This window comes from Euleptes europaea, chromosome 4 (assembly GCF_029931775.1).
Source record: "Euleptes europaea isolate rEulEur1 chromosome 4, rEulEur1.hap1, whole genome shotgun sequence".
NCBI lineage: Eukaryota > Metazoa > Chordata > Lepidosauria > Squamata > Sphaerodactylidae > Euleptes > Euleptes europaea.
Window position 1 is genome coordinate 79227694 of NC_079315.1, and position 16137 is coordinate 79243830.

At 41.6% G+C, this 16137-nt stretch overlaps 2 protein-coding genes across 2 annotated transcripts in view; one reads left to right on the forward strand and one right to left on the reverse strand.

The window, feature by feature from the left end:
• SKIC3 (SKI3 subunit of superkiller complex) overlaps positions 1-2576 on the forward strand; it is a 58558-nt gene extending 55982 nt beyond the window's left edge. Inside the window, exons 39-40 of the mRNA XM_056848651.1 lie at positions 1221-1344; positions 2473-2576. Of these exons, the coding sequence (XP_056704629.1) occupies positions 1221-1344; positions 2473-2556 (208 nt within the window). The 3' untranslated portion in view covers positions 2557-2576. The remainder of the gene's footprint in view (positions 1-1220; positions 1345-2472) is intronic.
• A 3928-nt stretch (positions 2577-6504) lies between these two features.
• FAM81B (family with sequence similarity 81 member B) overlaps positions 6505-16137 on the reverse strand; it is a 32748-nt gene continuing 23115 nt past the window's right edge. The window contains exons 5-8 of the mRNA XM_056848766.1: positions 15084-15190; positions 11822-11957; positions 8333-8528; positions 6505-6687 (exon numbers count right to left, since the gene is read on the reverse strand). Of these exons, the coding sequence (XP_056704744.1) occupies positions 6554-6687; positions 8333-8528; positions 11822-11957; positions 15084-15190 (573 nt within the window). The 3' untranslated portion in view covers positions 6505-6553. The remainder of the gene's footprint in view (positions 6688-8332; positions 8529-11821; positions 11958-15083; positions 15191-16137) is intronic.

The window sequence follows — 16137 nt, forward strand, 5'->3', positions numbered from 1 at the left end:
GAATATAAACAGTTATCAATGAAACACCACTGGTTGCAACTTTCCCTAAAGGCCCAAGCAGCCAGGTAGTAGAGCAGAACAGGTAGAAAAGCTCAACCCTTGGTGGAATCCTCTCCCCAGGTGAAAGGCAGGACCAGTTTGCAGCTCCTTTTAAAGGCTTGAGCAGCTAGAGGATGTGTCTTAAGATGGAAAAGCTCAGCCTTTGGGAAGTCCTCCTGTATGTATACATATGTGTGTGTGTGTGGGGGTAAACTTTATAAAGTTTTTTAAAAAGTATAACTAAAGCACTAATACAGGTAAACTTTATAAAGTTTATCTGTATTAGTGCTTTAGTTATACTTTTTAAAAAAGGGAAAGGTCCCCTGTGCAAGCACCGGGTCATTCCTGACCCATGGGGTGACGTCACATCCCGACGTTTACTAGGCAGACTTTTGTTTACGGGGTGGTTTGCCAGTGCCATCCCCAGTCATCTTCCCTTTACCCCCAGCAAGCTGGGTACTCATTTTACCGACCTCAGAAGGTTGGAAGGCTGAGTCAACCTTGAGCCAGCTACCTGAAACCAACTTCCATCGGGATCGAACTCAGGTCGTGAGCAGAGCTTTTGACTGCAGTGCTGCAACTTAACACTCTGTGCCACGGGGCTCCTTTAGTTATACTAAGCTAAACCATAAAAATAAATATGTAGTTTTTCTTCTATAGTGAGATCTATAGATATTTTCTATAAGTATATAATTGCTTCTAATCAACAACAAAAAACCTTAGTGGCCAAGATTCAAAGAAATGATCTCTGCATGAGTAAGTAAACAGTGCCTCCAACTGGAGCTTGTTGTTCTTGTTTCCAGTGCAGCTGCTCCCACTGTCAAAGAGGGGATGCTTTACAAACTTAACTTGTCGTTTTCCTCTTTCAGAATGGAAACTATACATGCTTGCATGTAAATTTGGATTCCATTCAAGAAATCTGATGTTGATTAAGAAACCCTTAGACTACCTCTGAGCATTTAATACTTTCTAATGGAGAAGTTCAGTATATTCTTTTGCATAGAGGTTGCATAGTGTCACATAAGGGTCACGTAAACCTCACATTCAATTGAAAACTTGCTGTACCAATGTAAAGAGCATCTTTTTGGAATGGAAAACTGTAATTTGAACCCTTAATAATGGTACAAAATGTCATCCTGGTTTTCTTATTGTGTATTATGTCTACTCTGTTTTCTTTGTAGGGAAACTCGTCGCATGCTAGAAAAGGTGGTATATCAACTGGGGTGTCCAAAAACTGTAGCTTCAGTTGCCCGATGGTATCTCCTAAGACATTTACACGCCAAAGATGATTACGAATTAATAGATGTAAGGAACACCCCTTGTACGAATGCTTGTTGAGTTTCATCTATGAAATTTTTAGAAAGCTCGAAAATTCATGTAATTCTTGATTGTTGTTTGAGATTAGTACATGAAATCTTAGTGTTCGGGAAGCTTAGTTGCTTACTGTAATGTGGGACAAAACTTTTGCGGAGGCTGTGCCACAACTAGCTAGAATAACATAAGAACATAAGAAAGGCCCTGCTGGATCAGACCAAGGCCCATCAAGTCCAGCAGTCTGTTCACACAGTGGCCAACCAGGTGCCTCTAGGAAGCCACTAACAAGACGAGTGCAGCAGCACCATCCTGCCTGTGTTCCACTGCACCCAAAATAATAGGCATGCTACTCTGATACTAGAGAGAATAGGTATGCAGCATGACTAGTATCCATTCTAACTAACAGCCGTGAATACCCCTCTCCTCCATGAATATGTCCACCCCCCTCTTAAAGCCCTCCAAGCTGGCAGCCATCACCACATCCTGGGGCAGGGAGTTCCACAATTTAACTATAACTTGGTGCAGTTTTGACTTGTTTAGTACGCTCAAGTGCTTTCCATACTTGGTTGAAGTGGATTAGTCTTATAATAATATCTGGAGAATACTAGTGATGTCGGTATTCATGTTTGTCTTTAAATGTGTTATATGATTTGTGTTTTAACCACATATACCACCATGTGTTTTTCTGCATAAAAGTGGTTAAAACATCTAGAGTATATTAGAATCAATATCATATGTTAATAATGTCCTGCCATTTATATTAGCCAGGGTGGATCGTCTCTATGCAAGAAAATAACCTAGCACTAAAAATAGAAACACTCAGAAACCACAGGGAGAGTAATTCGGCCTCCCGGGATATTTGGTAATTGAAAGTTTCTGTACTTCAGCAAAAAAAAAAGTTCAAAGCAAAACTCAGTTGTAAAGCTGATGCTACAATTATTTTATAAAAAGCTATCATCTTTCTATAAATAAAGTACTCTCATAAATTTGTAGCATGAACCATTGATGTTTATTTGGGCACTCATACACCCAGTATAACTAATTGCCCAGTTGTTACAGAGCACTGCATCTTTTAAGTATTACCAGTAACTTATTCTTTGCCTTCCCCATTCTCCGCAGGCTCTTATCGGGAATGCCAAAGCTAATGGAGATTTTCGAACTTTGGAATTAGACAAGAAACTGTCATCAGCAGCATCCTCCTAACGTGAACTTCATTGAGGACATGGACAGATATTCACGACAACCTCCCCCCCCCCCCCCAATCTTAGTAGCCGTTGTTCTTTAAAGTCAAGGTTCCTCTTTTCCTGGAAAAAGTAGCAGTTATTTTCCTACATGTTTTAAAAGGAAGCTGCAGTTATACTGCTCCGAATTAATTCAGTTGAAATTTGTTCGTTAAGCAAAGCTTAACATTTAGTTAGCACCTGTAGACGTTTACAGGAGTGGTGTTTGCTTGGCATCAGCTACAATACAGAGTAGAGCACATTTCTGCCTTTGAAACATGGCCTCAGTGTTCTGTGCATTAAGCAGAATCATTCAAGTATCCAGTGCCTAAAGCAGCAGAAGCTTTTGCTGTGCGTACTAGTATCATTTTATTGCTAGGTAAAGGCTAATCCTTATGCAGCTTCCCAAGCAAGCAAAGTTGTATTACAGATTTGAGGTGTTAGAAATGGAGGTAAGGGTTGCCTCCCCCTGGTAATATAAAATGTGCAATAGTGTTCATTTCTTATTTTGCACCCACTTCTGCAATTTGGTTGCTATGCCAAGATTGCAATGATATTTCAAATTCTGTTATCTCAGTATTGACAGGAAATTAAAAAGAATGAATTTTCTCTACTGTCTCCTGTTCTTGTGCCATCGATATCACTCAAAGTTGTCAAGTGCTGGAAAGTCCTATGAATGCTCATATTAAAGCATACGTTGGTTGGTTTTGATTTCTGGTGCAACAATGCTGCTCTAATTGTTGAACATCAAGTTTCATTTTGCTCTTGGCCCTTAATATCTTGCATAATGCACTGCTTCTTTAGCAGTAATTACTGGTATAAAGTAAATGTGGTTTTCTCAGGAAGCCTTTTTCAATGGCTTTCCCCCATTGGTCCTCCAGAGAACTTACTTCTTTAAACTCCAAGGCGCCAGAATCTAATTGTTCTGGGTTTTCAATGAATGTGGGGTTTTATGGTCAGCATCAGCATCTTTGCTTGTCATTTTACTGTTATCATATTTGCTAGACTAGACAGCATTAACCTTAGGACTTCATAATGCAATAGATCTAAACACTGGGGTATTCTCGGTGTCTGAAAAGTGATCATGATGTACCTTAGGAGATTACTGTGCTTGAATTAATTATCTCTAAGTCTTATAAATGTCAATCGAAAGCCTTGGTGTATTAAAATGATGTGCTGTGTGTTGTGCTGGCACACTGGCGATCCTGCATCCATGACTCAGGTGAATATTTTGAGATGAGATTTTAGAAAGATATTTTATAGCCTAAGGCACGGGTCGCAAAAGCACGGCTCCCGAGCCGCAGGCGGCTCTTTGAGCCCTTGAGTGCAGCTCTTTCCAGTCCCACCCAACTGGCCGGCAGGGGCTTGAAGCGCTTCCCGCCCCTTCCACCTTCCCCGAACTTCCAAGGGCCCTCCCGGTTTCCAGCCCCGCCCTTTTCCTCTCCGGCGGGTGGTCTGGTCGGGGGGCCGTCTGGTGTCCCTCCGGGCCCGTCTTCCCGCTGGCCGGCCCAAGAGCTACCTCCCCCCGGGGCCTCCTCTAGGCCGCCCCGCTTTGGCTCCCCTCTCCCTTGTTATAAGGGCCGCCGGGTGCTGGAGCTGTCGGCGTCTGCGCACCGACCCGCTGGGGCGTTGCCCTGGCCCGGGTTGCTCCTGGTCTCGCCTCTCAGCCCCAGCATGCTTGCCGGGAGAATGCCTTTCCGGCCCTCCCTCCCGTCGGGGATGGCTGTCGGGGCCCCAGTCGCTCGCCCCTCCCTGCTCGGCCTAGCACCGCGGCTTGGCTCCATCCACGCAGCTCTCCCGCCACACTGCGCCGCCTGTTCCCCGGGCTCGGAGGTAAGTGGGGTGCGGGGCCCGTCAGTGTCCGCCCGGGGCAGTCCTGGGTTGGGTCTTGAGGGAAGGTAGGAAGGAGCCCAGGCGGTGGCGAGGAGGAGGAGGTCTTGGATTTGCCACTCAGATGCACATTTTCCCCATCCAGATTCTCAAAACTCTGCATGGGGGTTATTGGTCATTTGTGAATGGGAGGTTCTGCCTTGGATTTGCCACTCAGATGCACATTTTCCCCATCCAGATTCTCAAAACTCTGCATGGGGGTTATTGGCCATTTATGAATGGGAGGTTTTGCCTTGGATTTGCCACTCAGATGCACATTTTCCCCATCCAGATTCTCAAAACTCTGCATGGGGGTTATTGGCCATTTATGAATGGGAGGTTTTGCCTTGGATTTGCCACTCAGATGCACAACTCAACAATAAGCCCCCCTGCAGAGTTTTGAGAATGCAGATGGGGAAAATGTACAGTGTTTGTCAGTCATTGTCATGATTTAATTTTATGGATGCCTTACTTTTTTCCCTCCTCAGAGGCCATGTCTACCCACTGCTTTCTTGCCGGTAGACCTGGACTCCGAGGAGGGGGAAAAAGTCCCCCTTCAGAGGCCAGGTCTACCAATTGGCTTCTATGGGCCTCCGGAGGCCAGGTCTACTGCCAAGAAAGCCAATGGGTAGACCTGGCCTCCCAATGGGACTCAGCCGGAGGCCAGGTCTACCAATAGGTTTTTATGGTTGTAGACCAGGCCTCCAGACGAGGACTCCGGACTGGGAGGGGGAAATGGCAGGGACTTACAATTTAATTTTTATCAATAAAAAAGATCATTATTAAGTATATCAAGATACAGCTCTCTTGCACACTCTACAACTCCATCTTAAAGAGGTTGCATGGAGCTGAAGTTTAAAAATGCCTCTGTAATATGCTTGTAAAATAAGGCTCCTGGCTTCTCAGGAAATCAAAAATTCTACTGATGACCATTGCAATCTCTATTAATTTCAAGAATATTTGTTTTATATGATTGGTTTTTGAAAGCCTGAATGAAGGCCAAGAAATTAGTTCCATTTGCATGTGTTAGGGATGTTTGTCCCCCAGGGTCTATTCTTTTGTAGTAGAGCCTGTCCCAAGACAATTAGGAGTTCAGATATTTTTTGATCTCATAATGTAAAAATGGTAGTGTATCTATCTGTAATTTCTTAGTAAGAGTGAATGCAGAGAGAATTGCTTGCAAAATGGCATGGAGGAACATATCCTTTCCTCTCCTACAGTTATGCAACCACCCCACCATATTTCTAAGCATTTTGTTACACTATTGATTATTTGTCTTTTTCCTGTCCAGAGAATTTGTGCCAAAACTAAAACCTCATGAAAAAACAAATCTGTAGCCAGAACACTGTAAACATCAGATTAATTGTTTGAATTTGTAACTCTGTTGTTGAAGTCACAGAAGCTGGTTTTGCATAAATTCTGATTGATTTTTCCTTAGGAAATGGCTCTCTCTTAGCAGTGGTTTTGGCACATGGTTATGACATTTCACTGCAGGAAGCCCCAGCCCCCAGGCTGACCCGGAGCTGCGTTTGCAGCGCAGGGTTGGGGAGCAAGCAGGGGGGAGGCTTCTGGGATGGGTGGGTGGCGCAGGGGGTGGGGCCACAGTAGCCCATAGCCGGTGCCTGTTTTACACATCAGAGGGGAGCTGGGCAAAAGAGGCCACATGGCAGGGAGGTTGGGGGACCACTTGGGCCCTGCTCCCCCACCCCAGCTATTTAACCAGCCAGGCGCTGGCGGCCTGCCCTCATGTCACCTGTTCTCCAGTTTGCAGGAGGTCATTAAACAAGCTCATGGTTTGAAAATAACCAGCTGTAACACTAGAGGCTTAATAACGAATTTCCAAAATACGCTAAGCAATTTGTTTTTACATCAATTATAAATCATTAGCAGATTAATTTTATTTTGTCCAAAATATAAATTGTAATGCATGAGTATTATCCAGAGTGACTTTTCATTTGGATCTCTTGGGGTCTATTGCAACACTTCTATGTTTACCAATGGCCAATGGATACTAAGGAAACAAGCTTGATGTTCTAGGATTTGAAAACTTTTGTTTGCATCAACCTTTGTAGTAATTGTTCAATCTGGAATAACTGCAGATGCTAAAAGCGTCAGTCTTCTTGGAGTGCAGTTATTTTTCGTCTTATCTTCTTCATGTCTTGCTTGAACTTCTCCTTTTCTAAGTTTAGCTTGGTTGTCTGTATTTGTTTGAGTGCATCAAGAGAATCACGAATGGATTGAAATCCTGGTAAAGAACAGGCATGCTTTAAATTAGGATGACCAACATGAGTCTGGACTGTATATTTTTTTCTTCCTGAAAGCTGTTCAGCTATCCTTCAAATACACAGCACTTTCTTTGGTGCCTACTGAGTTTACTACTAATGGTAGTCATTAGAATATATACTAGAACTGGGGAGACCAGAGTTCAAATCCCAGCATAGCCAAGAATTCACTGGATGACCTTGGGCCAGTCACAAAGCCTCAGTTTAACTTAAATCAGAGGTTGTTAGGCTAAAGTAGAAGAAGGGAGAACCATATATGTCATTCCAAGCTACTTAGAAGAAGGGGAAGATGCGAAAGTGATAGCTCTCAGGTCATGAAGGTGCATTGCCTTCCTGAATTTTTCTATAGTATTAGGAAATGCTGCAAAATCGCCAATTTCAACTTTACTGCTGTGATTTCTTGGGATGTTAGAATTCAATTTCATACCTTCATGAAAATATGTTAATATTTCTGTACAGCTACAACAAAATGGAAGAGATTAAAAATCCTTTATAACTGTAACAATCGTCCCCATTTTGCTGTTTCCATAGAAATACTGTAATGTAACCAGTTAAATTTGATGCCTAAATATACATATGTTCCATGCATTAGCATTTGATCTCGTCATATGTCTCTTTTGGTTGTCTGCCTTAGTGAAGGAAGAATGGCATATTCCTTGGATTGTATCAAGGAAATTACCTCTGGGCTTATCGTTTTTCATTTCATTACTCTTTGGGAAGAGTGAACATTTGGAAGGGTTTCCCCCCCTTGAAAATGCTGTAGTAGTGTGGATTATCTTGCTAAATCCCCCCCCCCGAGTCATATGCTCCAGAAGACCTAAATCCTTCCTGACTCTTCCCATTTCCTTGGAGAAGTCACTGTCAGTCTCCCCCCCCCCCCACACTTTTTTTTTTGCCCTCAAGTCACATCTGATTTATGGCAACCCCTGGTGAGATTTTCAAGACAAGAGACATTCAGAGGTGGTTTGCTATTGCGTGCCTCCTCGTCATGACCCTGGTATTCCTTGGAGGTCTCCCATCCAAATGCTTGCCAGGGTCGACCCTGCTTAGCTTCTGAGGTCTGATGGGGGATATTCTTGCTACAGTTGTCTAAGCAAATGTATCCTCAGGGACAGCCAATGTACATCACATGGAGTTCTTTTACAATGCACAAGTTTGACCAGTATGTATGTTCTCTCTGTGAAACCTTACCATTGTATTTTGAGATTATTAAGTAATCTCCCTATGGGTGAATATGATGATATTGGTGCAATTATGACAAATCATCATACATCTTCATGTCACAGTAAATGTAACATCTGCTATAAGCAAGTTCTTTCTAACAAATGGACATTGGAAAGAGGTTACTGGTTTAAATCTATAGCTGTTTCTTTGATTAACAGTTGGAATAAGCTATAAATGCTTGACAGACTTTCTCTCTTGAAAGACAATGTTGAAATTGGCCATAAAGCATTTTATGCAAAGTCATAAAATAAATTCAGATTGTTGCATGCAATCTTTATCTCTTCCTGGTCTGTAAATTATTGGAATTTCTTCTGATTGCGAAATCACATTTGGGAGAAGAGAACATTAGATCACAAAGATTACCATAAAACAAATTACCCTCACCTGATCTATATTCACTTTGGATTTCCTCCAGCTCATTCCACATCATTTTTTCAAATCTAATAATTCTTGCATGGAGTTTATTTTGATCATTTTTCACCTGACTCAGGTCTGTTTCAATTCGCAGCGTTTTATCAGGGTTTTCTATCCTTTTGGTTAAGTAATGAAAACCTTCTTCCATTTTCTTTTCCACTGCTTCCTATTAAAAGATGCATTATGAAAAATCAATAAACTTACAATAAAAGGAATCTTGTTATATTGTCTTCGATAATCTTGCCCTTTAAATGCTCATTCTCTCCATTATTGTGGCCCCTATTCCATGTCAGCTCCCTGAGGTTACTTTTTAATGTTAAACTATATATTGGTGAATCCAGTTGTGAATGCTCAATGGATCATGTAATTTGGCCGTTAATACAATCCTACACCAGGAGTGGGTCATGAGGCTTGGAAAGCAGAGATAAAGTAGTGATGTGAACAAAGTAGAGGTCAGAGGTACATTGAGTTAGGGAGGTCACAGGTAGTGCTGTGAAGCTTAGGGATATGAAGTCAATACAGAAGAGTCACCAGTGGAAGCCAATAAAGCTATGGAGGTGGCTCAGCATGGTGTAGTGATTAGGAGCGGTGGACTCTAATCTGGAGAACTGGGTTTGATTCCTCACTCCTCCACAAGAGCTGCAGACTAATCTGGTAAACTGGGTTTGATTCCCCACTCTTCCACATGAGCGGCGGACTCTAATCTGGTAAACCGGGTTTGATTCCCCACTTCCACATGAGCGGTGGACTAATCTGGTGAACCGGGTTCAATTCCCTACCCTCCACTTGAGCGGTGGACTCTGATCTGGAGAACTTGGGTTGATTCCCGACTCCAAACAGGAAGCTATCTGGGTGACCTTGGGCTAGTCACAGTTCTCTCTGCTCTCTCTTAGCCCCACCTACCTCTCAGGGTGTCTGTTGTGGGGAGGGGAAGGGAAGGGAAGGAGATTGTAAGCCAGTTTGATTCTCCTTAAAAGGTAAAGAAAGTCGGCATATAAAAACTAACTCTATGTCTTCTCACAGCTCATGAGACCTACAAGGAAGATGCACCATGCCCTGTCCCCATATTTCCCCTCTAGAGCCCTTGCTTTCTTAAAAATTGCCTCTTGCCTTACTTCAGAGAAAAAATTGTGAGTCATAAGCCTTGTTAACAGTAATAGATGACTAAGAGCTGTAGAGCCATTGGATTTGTGGTGATGGAAAAGTGCAGTCATGGAGGTTGCATAGAAAACATGTAAACAATTTAATCTTGGTGAAATATTCCCCAATGCCAGTTTAGGAGGCGGGGGGACAGCACCTTACTTGTGATTAAGTGTTTCTAATGACTGCCTTACATCCAATACGGCTATGCTGGTTCTGTTAAGGAATTTTACTAAATCTACAGAAAGGCACCAAAATGTAAGTACTTGCCAAAAAGATAAAACATATTTCAAAAATAAAAATAGACTTGTGAATGTTTTCTAATGCCCTTTTAAATTTGAGGGTACATATGGGCTGGCCACAGCCTTCAATTTGCAAGATCTGAGCAAGGCTGTCAAAGATAGGACGTTTTGGAGGACTTTCATTCATAGGATCGCCATGAATCGGAAGCAACTTGACTGCACTTAACACACACACACACATGGGCTGGGCAATAGATTACTCAGTTCCTAAGGGCAGATGCAACTTCGAGGAAAGGAAGATGAAAAGCAGTTCCAATTATAACAATTATTGTGATATGTCACGTTGCTTTTTACTAGACAAGATCTGTTTTCTCTCTACCATTGTAGCCTAGCTAAGGGGGAAAGTAGCTGTGGAAATTAGAAGTTAAGGGGTAAATAACATCCAGACCTATGTTCGTGTGAATGGCACTGAATAAGGTTATTCCAAACGGCTATGCTTGATTTGAGTACTGTTCACACATCTCTAAGAGCTGAACATTGTTTCCTCTCAGAACAAGGTGGGGTATTTAAAGAGTTTTTCTTGCATTTGAATTAATGTCAGTAAACTTGTTCTTTTTTATTGATCTACAACATAAGTACATTTTACATTACTGTTGCAAAAAAAGATATATATTTTTTATATATATGTATGTATGTAAAGGTAGTCCCCTGTGCAAGCACCAGGTCATTACAGGTAGTCCCCTGTGCAAGCACCAGGTCATTACTGACCCATGAGGTGATTTCACATCCCGACATTTACTAAGCAGACTATGTTTACGGGGTGGTTTGCCAGTGCCTTCCCCAGTCATCTACACTTTACCCCCAGCAAGCTGGGTACTCATTTTATCAACCTCGGAAGGATGGAAGGCTGAGTCAACTTTGAGCCGGCTACCTGAAACCGACTTCTGTCAAGATCGAACTCAGGTTGTGAGCAGAGCTTTTGACTGCAGTACTGCAGCTTACCACTCTGAACCACAGGGCTACTTATACACACACACACCCTAGCCAGAAAAATTCACCAGCAAATTCACTCCCCAATGGGGCAAAGCCACGTGATCAGGCAGTTTACCTCCTCTTCCTGCCGACTCTATTTTTAGTCTGATCTCAGATTCTTTCAACTCCAAATATTTTAAGTATATTAAAAGAGTGATGGCTCTAGGTGCATCTCTTGCATTATTGGGAAGGGGTGGATTTTAAAAAATGCTAATATACAAAATATGACATTTAAAATTTGCTGTAAAATGTCATTGGTTTAGTCCATCTTAGTGGATATTTTGCTTTTAAACTCGTATGTATAAATATATTGGATGTGCTAAAACATACAATTTTCTCTTTTTTGTGACTTTTGTTGCAGAATGACCCTTTCACACTGCCTCAGAAATAATGCTCAAGAACTTTAATCAGATAAACATTAAGCTCTGATCCTGGAACAGGGATTTCCTGAAACTAAACACTCTATTTAAGTGCCTGTCTGGGCCAAGAACCAAAACTGAAATGTAGAATGCCATTCCTTGAAAAAACAGGCACCCTGCCATCAGTGGGATACTTATTAAAACATGTGTATAATACTTTATTCTGTGACAGGAATAAACAGCACCCAAAACATAAGGCATACTTAATATATTTTTAATAGTATGAACATTCCCTTTCATACAAGTATCACATCATTTCTGTCTTAATAGCAATATGTTAAATACAAGGCCCAATATATTATGAGAATGATAGAGACTGATATTCTAACAATAAAAACAGACCACATTCTAATGTCCTATTAGAAACAGGAAAAGTGTCCTTATGCTCTTCCTTCACAGTTTTTTTCACCTTTTTATTTCCCTGAATTCTCACACATACACAATCTCTGTTGCTCACAAGAGCATTGTTGTACATTTGTAATCACTGAGAATATTTTAACTAGAATTCCTCTTGGTGCTCAATCTTTTGTTATTAGTACATTTTCGCAAGGGTTGAATTTTATCAAGTAATGGCAATTCCATAGTTCTTCGTTTGCAGTAGACATAGTAGGTAGAAATATTCTTACCAGTCTGTCTTTCATGGTGCCAAGAAGTTGATTTGTGAGAGAGGTTTGGTCTTGTTCAAATCTTCTTAGCTCATTTTCTGTCCATTTTCGCTGGCTTTGAATTTGATCCTTAAGGTCATTTAAAAGACCATTTATCCTAATATTTAAAGAGAATCACTTTATAAACTACTCGTAGTGAATATAAATATAGCATAAAATCTGTTACAATTATAACTGGAGGATCTCTCTGTAGCTACAATACAACGCAATGAGGCTGAAATATTAAGTTCTATGTTAAACTAGCTTTCTGTTGTCTAATTTAATGGTAGTTCAATATCACTATTTCTCAAGACACTCATATTTGTGTGTGGTAGAATCAGCTGATCAAGTGCAAAGAATCATGCTAGATTCCCTAAGATTTTACAGTAGACATTTCCTAGCTTTGCCATTTCTGCAATTTAAAGCTCTCAGTATGAGATTATTAAATTGTCTGCTGTATGCTCAAGAGAGTGGCTACCAACATAAAATTTTTATGGTGGTTGAGCTCAAAGTTAGAGTGTAGAAATGGAAATATACAGGGAAAGAGAGCTAGGACATCCATTTCATGCAGGGAAGGATGGTGGATGGAAATACAGAAGTCAAAAATAGCTTGAGAATTACATTGCAATTCTAGTGGGGACTAGAAGACCTTCAAAGTACAGCGTTTGAGGAGGATATGAGGTTCTGAGACATAACCTTAATTCAACATTAAGTAAAAATGAGGGACGCCTTGATAGGAAGGGAGACATCAGCTCAATGTGACAATTGGAGTATAGGTGCATGCATTGCATACATTTACAACATGAGCAAATTGGAGCAGTGACTGAGGGTTAACATTTCTCTCAGTTATGAATATGAGGGTGGGCTGGTTGTTTTTGTTTGGTTGACCTGGACACCATACTGTTAAATGTTAAACCTTAAAAGTTTTGGAGCTGGCACATTCCCTTCCTCCTCCCTTCATGTACAATGAAATATCGAAAACTTCCTGGTTCACAACTAGCTACAGATTGTTTTAATGTCCTGATCCAACGAAATGACAAACTGTGATTTGTAGGTGAGAAAATGAACCATAATTTGTTTTGCCTGCTTTGGACATCACAACGAACTGCACCCAGTTGCAAACTAGGAAATCATCAGTTTCCCAGCTATGGGATGGGAAGGAAGGATAAGAGTCCAAGGACTCATCATGAACAAACCTTTGTTCATAATTCAGCAAAAGTCCAATAGCACCTTTAAAGACTAACAAAATGTATTCCAGTTTAACTTGTCATGCATTCAAGCTCACTTCATCAAACTGCAGTTTAATTCTATTGCAGTAGACTAGCGAGGCTACCCCTCTAGAGTTATTAAACCTCTGCACCTTTTGACTCTGCAAATAAGTGGAACTAACTCTTCAGCTCTTCTGCTTCTAAGTGAAATGAACAAATAGCTTTAAATTATGAGGCAGTGACAGCACCTATCTTGTGTTTCTCATTACATTTTCAGTATTAATTCAAATAAGCTTCAGTTCTAGCACCACGCTGCATATCTTTCCTATTCTTGCTCCCCCCTTCTCTTCTCCTCCCACAGTCTGTTGTTACTCTTTGAAATTTGACCCTCTCCACTGTTTTTGTTAATTCCTGTTTATTGCAGATTCATTATAGTTATTATGGCCACATATCTCTGTAGAAGGTCAACTGCATATGCACTTAGTAACAATCTGGATTGGGGCTGCCAGGGAAGGAATAGGGTCTTTAATTCTTCAATCCCTACTTTATTTCCCTGATCAAATCTAGCTTCCTTCATTATCATTTGAATTTTCAAGGGGGGTGGAGAACAATGCTTTCTTCCAACTCAGCATCAAGACTAGACTACTGCAATGCACTCTACTTAGGTCTCCTCTCAAAAACTCGGAGACTCTAGTTGGTGAAGAATGCCACAACTCAGTTATTATCAGGAGCTAGGCAGGGCATGCATATTATTCCCATTTTGCAGTCACTCTATTGGCTGCCCATCAGTTCAATTCAAGGTATTTGCTGTCGTATACAAAACCCTTCATGGCTTTGGTCCCTCATAGCTGTGGGACTGCCTCTTTCCCTATGCTCTGTCTGGACAGCTTTGCTTATCTGAACAGTGCCTTATGCAGGTGCCACCCTTCAAATGGCCAAAATCAACAACTTCCTGTACATGTGCATTCTCTGTGGCCCCCACTTTATGGAATAATCTGCCCGATGAGGTTAGGAAGACTCCCACTATCCTGGCTTTCCGCAAACTATGCAAAACTGAATTATTCAGGATTTTTTTAACACATGTAATAAGGCTGTACTGTCATGAAATAGTTCCAAAAGATAAAGGGGGAGAGACTGTGAACTGTAATACTGTGTATAATACATACTGTCTGTTGCTGTAAGTATGCTCCTACTATGTAATGTTTAAATCTTTGTGCTTTGTTTAGCTGATTTGGATTTCTGCTTGTTTTCAGATTTCTGAAATCCAAATCCTATTGCATGGTTAACTGTATGCCCCATTGTGTTTGACTACTGACTTACACTGTTTAATCCACCTTGAGTCTCAGTGAGAAAGGTGGACTATGAATAATGTAAATAAATACAACTGACCTAAGCCAGAAGAGTTGCAATGCAAACAAGCTTAAGGAATCCATGATCTTTGCCAAGTCTGTTTTGGCCCTCAGAGCATCTTACCTGGGCATTGAGTTAGTCAGTTACTGTAGTGGAGGATGGAGGAAAATAGGTTTCAAATGTGCCTTAACTGTTAGGTAGTAGCTGGGACAATGTGTCATATTGGTACAGCTTAGGACAATAGAATATCAAAGCAACCTTGTGACAAACTAGCCTGCAGACCTACAGAGGTGTAAATATCCCTGTGCGATCAAGATGTAATAAAATGTAGTGAGATGTTTAAAAACACATAGCAACACTCGGTGCAGTAATGGTCATAATCTCCTAGTTACAGTTCAGCACTAAATGTTACAGTTCAAGGGGAAAGTGGCGTCTTTCCTTTGCCTTTCAATATGAGAAGCACTATTTGCTTTCTCAAAAGGGCAGGAGCAGTTAAGGTCTCTTCACTCTGGGAATTAGTTTTGCAACCAATATTGCCATATTTAAAATATCTCTGCTGCTCTTGTCCTCTCTGGCTGGCCAGGGTGCCCAGAACATGGTTCTGTTTTGGCTTCTCCTGCCCATTCTGTCATCAGTCTACATCATTCCAGGCATATTAATATAGTTAAAAAGCTTCCATCACCTACTTGAGATCCAGGAGTTGCAATTCATGGTGGTGATCTCCCTGCACTGTCTTTAAATTTGAGTTTTGCTCAGAGTTTGAAGTCTCTATCTTGCCTAATAGCTGCATTACCTAATGAGAATTCAACAGGGAACAGTCTTTGAGGCAGAACTCCAGCACTTCCATTAAATACACATTATTGCGATAGGAACGCTGGGAAAAGCCAGCATATCAAACAAGCCATTCTAAAGAGCTTTTCTCAGAATTAATTTCGCTGAATAATAAAGGCACAGGCAAAAACAATTATTAGCGCCCAGTAGTTAATTCGGCTTAGTTTGTACTGCAACCTTATCTCTGAAATCAGTTGTGTCTGACTCCTAGGGGCTGTGTTAGAGGAGGGTCCAATAAGTGGGTCCTGAAAGCTCCTTGCATTTCCTTTTGTGCAAGGGAGAGGGGGTGTCTGATAGCTGCAGATTCCCCCCATTACAGCCCCCCCCCCCCGCACCACAGCCCATGACTTTCGGAGCATCCTCTAATCTACAACAGCAGCTTTAGAGGAGTTGCTGCAGGAAGGAAGAGGTAGGAAAGCCCTATTCCACAAGGAGAGCTCTGCTTGCATTTCGTAGTGTCCCAATGTGTCTGGGGAGCACAGAAAAGACTGATGGGATCAAACCAGTGTCCAAGTCACTCCTTAGCTGGAAAAGTACTAGATGGTACCACTAGGCTCCATCCTGCCATATGGTCTTGGCTTGATTGGGGAGAGGGTAGCAAGTTATCCAGGCTGCAAATCCCTGAGGAATCAACAGCGCCAATCCAAAACCACAGGGCTATGGGCTGAGCAGGTCCCGTGCTTGAAGTACTCCATTACAAGCTTTTATTGTGTAGGATTGTAAAGAGTGTAAGAATCCCTAGACAGCTGAGAAGAGCATGCTTCCAACCTCTGCTCTGGCACTGAATCTGTGGCTGGAACTAAGGATATTCAGGCACAGCTATGTCTGAATCATTTATCAGGACTCATGTTTATGAGCCTTTGTTGATCTCTCTAACTGAAGTTTATGGGCCATGATCATAAATATCCA